The sequence below is a fragment of the Pinus tabuliformis genome, chromosome 7 (assembly GCF_031772625.1).
Source record: "Pinus tabuliformis cultivar Carrire ecotype Pingquan chromosome 7, CPIR1, whole genome shotgun sequence".
In the NCBI taxonomy this organism is placed as follows: Eukaryota; Viridiplantae; Streptophyta; class Pinopsida; order Pinales; family Pinaceae; genus Pinus; species Pinus tabuliformis.
In genome coordinates, this window is record NC_142293.1 from 1,869,642,863 (window position 1) to 1,869,649,273 (window position 6,411).

At 34.6% G+C, this 6,411-nt stretch overlaps 1 protein-coding gene across 1 annotated transcript; it reads left to right on the forward strand.

The window, feature by feature from the left end:
- Positions 1–3,408: 3,408 nt before the first annotated feature.
- On the forward strand, positions 3,409–5,809 carry LOC149255935 (uncharacterized). The gene is made up of 3 exons (XM_089457337.1): positions 3,409–3,480; positions 4,813–4,941; positions 5,070–5,809. The coding sequence occupies exons 1-3, from the start codon at positions 3,478–3,480 to the stop codon at positions 5,376–5,378; spliced, it is 441 nt and encodes a 146-aa protein (XP_089313463.1). The 5' UTR covers positions 3,409–3,477; the 3' UTR covers positions 5,379–5,809.
- Positions 5,810–6,411: the final 602 nt, after the last annotated feature.

Consider the following 6,411-nt stretch of genomic DNA (forward strand, 5'->3'; position numbering starts at 1 on the left):
AACATAGTAGCCATGGCCTAAGGAAAACACTAGATTATGTTATTATCTAAAATGTACATAGATGCATAGGTTGATATCTTAGAAATCCTAGAAAACACGTGTAAAGGGCATGCAAAACTTGGTTTCTTAACATGAGCATGAAAGGGCACTTAAAATTGGTTTTATGACGAAAGTAAAAAAGGACTAACCACATCAAGAAATACTGGAAAAAGAATATGTAAATGGCATGCAAAAGCTTGGTCTCATAACATAAATATTAAAGGGCAAAGAAAATAAATCTTCTAACAAAGTAAAAATGGAAAACCATATGAATAAGATAGCCAAAAAAAAAAAAAAACTTTATAAAAAAAATATTGTTAATTTATTTAAAAAAGAAAATTATAAATTAAAATCTTATTTATATTAAAAGATAAAACCTGTAAATGTGTGATTAGTAAATATTTTAAAAAATGAAAATTTGAATAAAGTAATATTATTAAAACAAAATAATTATAAATGTTAACCCTTATATATATTAATTTTGGACATCTCACATATTTATTAGAATTGCCCATTAAAAATGTAAAATCTGCACAATCCCAACCCCAGAATTTTTCATATATTTATGCACTGAAAAAATTTCAATACAAAAATGCATTTCCTAACAAAATATCTAAAACATACTATAATTAAAATATTTCTATTGAAACTTTCATTTAAAATATATTGAAATGTGTGCCACTAATGTGAATTAAAAGGTCAGATACATAATGGTTGAGCAAGTAAAAGTTCAACCTATAATATTTAGTGCAATGTTTTTTCATGTAACGAGCCTATATCCATTTTAACTCTAGATGTATCAAGCGTCAAGAGGAATCAAATCTCTCGAGGTGAAAACCTTCTTTTTGAGTGAAAAACTTGAGGAAAGGTTTGCACCTCAAGAGATTTGATCCCTCTTGGCACTTGATAGATCCAGAGTTAAGATAGATCTATGTTGGTTTCATTCGTGTGCGGCCAAGGAAAATCTATCGAAGATATGATTAATTTTATCAATAATATGTAAATACATCTAATATTAATATTTTAAATATGCTAAATATGTCTCAGATTAATCTGGTCATTTTAATTTTAAATTTGCTTAGTTACCTCACTTTGTTGAGATGACAAATATTGTTAATAAATTTAATTGTGAAAAATGATGAAATAAAAATTTTGAATGCAAAGTGACAATGTAATAATGTTGAATGATAGAAAATGTGAATAATAAGAATGTAGTCAATTACAAATAGTCTTGATTGTGATTAATCTCAAACTATTTTCTTCTACTATTCTTATTATCGCCCTTGTTACTTTTGTCATCTTTTCATATCAATTATATGAAAAGAACAATTGAAATCATAAACCATTTAAATCTTTAGATCTATTTATTGTAGTAAACATCATAAGTTGTTTCTCTTACTCTCCAATATTAATATGTTGAATTATTATAACACAAAAATCAATGTACATTGTCAATAATATTTTGTGCTTACACTGAAATCAATGCACAATGTTAATCCAACCACTTTAAAATTAATGTACCATCATACATCCCATTACATTAAATTAGAAATCAACATCTACGCTAAAATCAATGCATCTAATGCAAATAATCAAATAATATTAGAAAATGGGATTAGAAATCAACATCTATACTCAAATCAATGCATCTAGTGCAAGTAAGAAAATAGGATTAGAAACCAACATCTACACTAAAATCAATGCATCTAGTGAAAGCAATCAAATAGGATTAGAAATCATCTACATTGAAATCAATTCATTTAGTGCAAGAAATCAAATATTATTAGAAATGGAGTAGTCTACCCAGGCGGAAGAATGGCCCGGTTTCCGTCGCCGCTCGGAAAAACCTCCGGCTCCGGCCACCGGAAATTCCTCAGCCTAGCTCCGCCACCCTCCGCGAGCTCCGCCATCCTATGCATTTAATGACGACGTCCCTCCGCATTTAATGAAAACATCTGACAGGGGTTCCATCGCGTCTTGCCGCCATTCACACCTCAATTCGAATTTGGAATTTGGGAATTAACCGCTGGCTGCATTCCCCTGCAGCTCATCACCATCACCAAGTCACCACAACAAGCAGAAACCAAAACCCTCTAGCATTAAGCAGAATCTCCGAGTTGAATGATGACAAACTGTAAGGGAGGTTACCAAGCCCGCAGTGAAACCATGGCTCCATAAGACCCTTAATCATGATGAAGGGCGAGGTAACATTACCAACCTGCAATGACATTTCCCAAAACCGCCAAGGAAACTGGAAGGAGGAATGAAACGAACTACACGAATGAGTTCGAAGAGGGAAAAGTAACCCACCAGTTTGAAAACGAAAGAAGGGAACGTCGGACTGCAAGGAAAGGCAAACCAGGGGTCACATATTGACATGCTTCAGTTCGGGATACTGTATGATGCATAGATCAGTTTTCATTAGTGTTCCAAATGCTCAAGAAACAATGTTTAACATCATAGTTTTTCAAGGTTACTATCTAATCAAAACAAGGTGTCAACTTGTCATGAATAGGCTTAGAAACTGCACTGAAACAATCAATAAAAAGATGAATTCTTCAGACTTGTTTCCTGAGGAAACCCTAGACCAAGCAACCTACAGAATTAGAGTTTGATTTCATTTTGTTACAGGTCTGATTACAGTTGAAGGAGCGAGGTCCTAGTATTCTTTAAAAAAAAGGTGTTTACATTGAAAAGTTTTCCAGTATTTTGTTTCTGAGCTGAAACTAGGTTGTCTTGAATCGAATGTCCTAGAGCTCTGTCTCTCTGGGCGGGCTATATATAAATGTATTTGGTTGGATATAGGCTACCATCATTGACATATTTGCGTTATCCAATACACCAACGAGTCAACCAAACGAGATTACATCCTAGAGAGTCAGCAGATCTTTCAAACTCTAAAGGATAACCTTAAAACGCTTCAAGCTACGATGAAATGAAGGGGAGACCAGCATTGATCCGAACTAGAATTTGCAATCAGAGATCCTTATGAACAGACCACTTTTATGAAAAAGGTATGTAAGAAACTATCTTCTGAGTGTTATGGTCCCTTCGCAATCCTTCAGCAAGTTGAATGAGTAGCCTATTCTCTACAATTACTAGCAAGCGTCAAGGTACATAACCCATTCCATGTTTTTAATTTAAAGAAGGAAATTGCAGAGGATTTGATAGTTTCATAAGATTTACCTCCCCTTGATGAGGAAGGAAAATTGATCCTGATAGATGAGCATATCCTGGTTTCCAAAGATGAAAGGTTAAGAAACAGGGTTCTTAAAAATATCTGGTGCAGTGCAAAGATCTGCCCATTGAAGATGCCCCTTGGAAGGAACCTAACAGCTGCCAACATCCTTCATTGGTTACATTGGTGCAAACACATTCAAGAGAGCCAGACTTCCAATGAGCTCAATTCGTCTCACAAGCAAAACCAGAGCCAAATAAATGGTAATTTGAATTTACTGATGAAATTTCATGGTATGACATGTTAGTCAGAGGACTTTGTTTTCGTCGATTTAGAGGATTTTGTTAGCCAGCTCATCCAAGAAGTTCAAACCTCTTGTCTGAAATAAAAAATAATAGTTTTTGGTCAAATTAAAGCTAGAATTTAGTTTGTGGTTCTAGAATCGAACATAGCTGCATGCATTCAAAAACAAGGGTTTCTCTAAAATTAAATCTAGAGGTCTGGAACTTGAATCCAATGTAGTTGCAAGAGTTCAAAAACAAGACTTTTCCTAAACCTAGAGCTAGAATTATGGAGCTTGAATGCAACGTCGTACTTATGGCTCTCACCTCGTTTCTTGACAACAACTGTGTTATACAGAAAAAATTTGGTCTAGCTGAACAAACACTATATTCATTCAAGATTAGTTTGTCTTTACATTTGGGAGGTGAGTGGCTCACCTGAAAGCTTTGGTTATTCTGTTTATTTATTGTGTATGTGATTGGAAGTTTAGTCTTAAATTTCTTCAATTTTTCGCTCTAAATTGTCTTCCCAAGCTTTTTAGTTCATAATCAAGTACTCAGCATTCCATCTTTCCTATGAGATTTTAAGGAAAATATATTGCGTGAATGTTTGCTGGATGGATGCTTTGTTTGTCCAACTCAGTTAGAAAAAAAAAAAAAGTAGATCTGAAAAGGTTTGAAAAGACAATGTAGTTTAACTTTGGACTATTAAGGTTTGAAAACACACTGTAGTTTAACTTTGGACTATTAAGTGCACAACCGCAAATGATACTTCCCTTCATCCCGTGGAAACTATCTAAATAAAGGATAAAATTAGACAGTAACCTGATACTGATTCTCATACAAACATCCCTGACAACCTTGAGACTTAGTTCAATCTCTAAAAGGGATCATCATTCTAAATTTAACACATCGGAAAATGGAAAAGGGTGATGCCAATGAAAATTTTCATTGATCTTATACAGGCTAACGATGTTCATTCATTTATAGGTCAGTGGAGAGGTGACCATATTTCTTTAGTGCAGATGATAAGCTTAATCTGAAAATGAGGAACCCTTTCATGCAATACAAAGCATTCTCTACTTTTTCATAAATTTTCAATCTCATCTAGTGTTCTGATTTTCTACAGAAGGAACGTTTATGGTTATACTAATGTATAATAGTTCCGACACTGTTTTCAGTTCCTAACATAAACTATTAAGAGGCGTTGGTTTTACAGCCTTCCCTTGTCAGTCTGTTCTGCCTAGACACTTGCAATAATGTTTGTTAAAGTCCTATAGCAGTGGCGTAACTTGTACTTAACTGTAATTTCAGGAAAAGGACATAGCTGCAGCTGCAGGGAAGCTTGCAGAGTGCCAGGAAACTATACTTGTTCTTAGTAAGCAGTTGAAGGCCCTTGCTTGCCCAGTGGACACCATGGAATTTCCATACGAGGCAGAAAAGGTATAGTCAAGAAAAGGTACATCTTTCACTCTAGTGTGAGATCTGTTTTGCTAATAAGAACCAGTTGAGACTAGAGATTCAAAGCATGCTGAAAAGAGCCTGACAAATTGTCAATTTTTCTATGGCAGAGAGCTGAAAGGGACCAAAGATATGAACTGGATGCTCCTTGGAGTCCACATAGCCAAAGTGCTTCATGGGCATCAGAACCTGAGAATATCAGCACAGCAAATGGCAGAGTACGTGCTAGTGAGTGGACTAGTGAATCTGGGCTTGCTGCTTCTGATCTATATAAAGTGAACGTACCAGATTCACCAATTGTAGATTATTTGGATGGACGTTTAACAATGCATACCTACTCTGATACGGAAGAAAGCTCGCCAGCAGGGTCTCCAATGAAATCTACACAACAGAGAAACAAGTTCACATGTTTCTCATAAGGAATTAAACATATGGAGGGGAGTCACCTACATCATCTTCATCATCTTCTTTAGCATCTACTTTCTTTTCAAAGTCACGGGAGTAGCTTATGTAAGCACTTTCATGTGCTAGAAGAAGTCACTAAATGGATAAGCAAGGAATTGGGAAAATTACAGCCCATTTTGCCAGCAAAGAGCATAAATATCACTTTAATTCATTCTAGCATGCCTTGTGATGTGGCTATTGAGCGGCAATAGCCTTGCAATTAGAATGCCTGTTACCAGGAACTTCAATATTGTTACATTCAGTTTTGTATATTTACAGCTTTGGAATATAGCCTTCGTTTATATTGAAAACTTGTGGCCATTAATATACTGCTAACTAAACTTGATTTGTAGTTGTAGTTAGTTTGGAAGTTTAATCGAGTACTTGTGAAGAAAGAGTGAATTACCCGCCGGTTAGTTATATCGGTTATGGTTCCAAATAATGGTCATCATTATACCGTTTCCATGTATGTTGACTTTCTATATTAATGATTTGTTGATAAAAACAAAACTGAAGTGGATAATTTGATGTGGATTTTGGATAAAACGGTAGTGGGTGGATTTTTAGGAATAGTTCGATGTTGATTCTGTTAGAATAATCAAAGTTTGGAACAGTGCTTGTTTATGCCATTTTAAATGGGTTTGAAAGCTTTTGCCTGTATCAAATTGTGCATGATTTTCAGGAGCTGCATTTGCAGGGAAATATTGTGACAAGTGAGCGAGTTAATCACTGGGTGTGAATCTTTGAATATTATAAAAAATATATGAACCTCAAAGGATCTGATTTTTCTTTGTTCTTCGTTTATTTCTCTTAGTGCTTGATTAATTGAAGTTTAAAACAAGTTTGTTCACCTTTAATTCTCAGTGTTTCCAATCAAGCTGCAATACCAGATTAAATTAAAAATGCAGCAGATGAAATAAAACAAATCTAAATTAATGGTAGATCTCTTACTAGAAATGGGTGTGATTCTTTGAGTATTATAAAAAATATTTGAACATCAAAGGATCT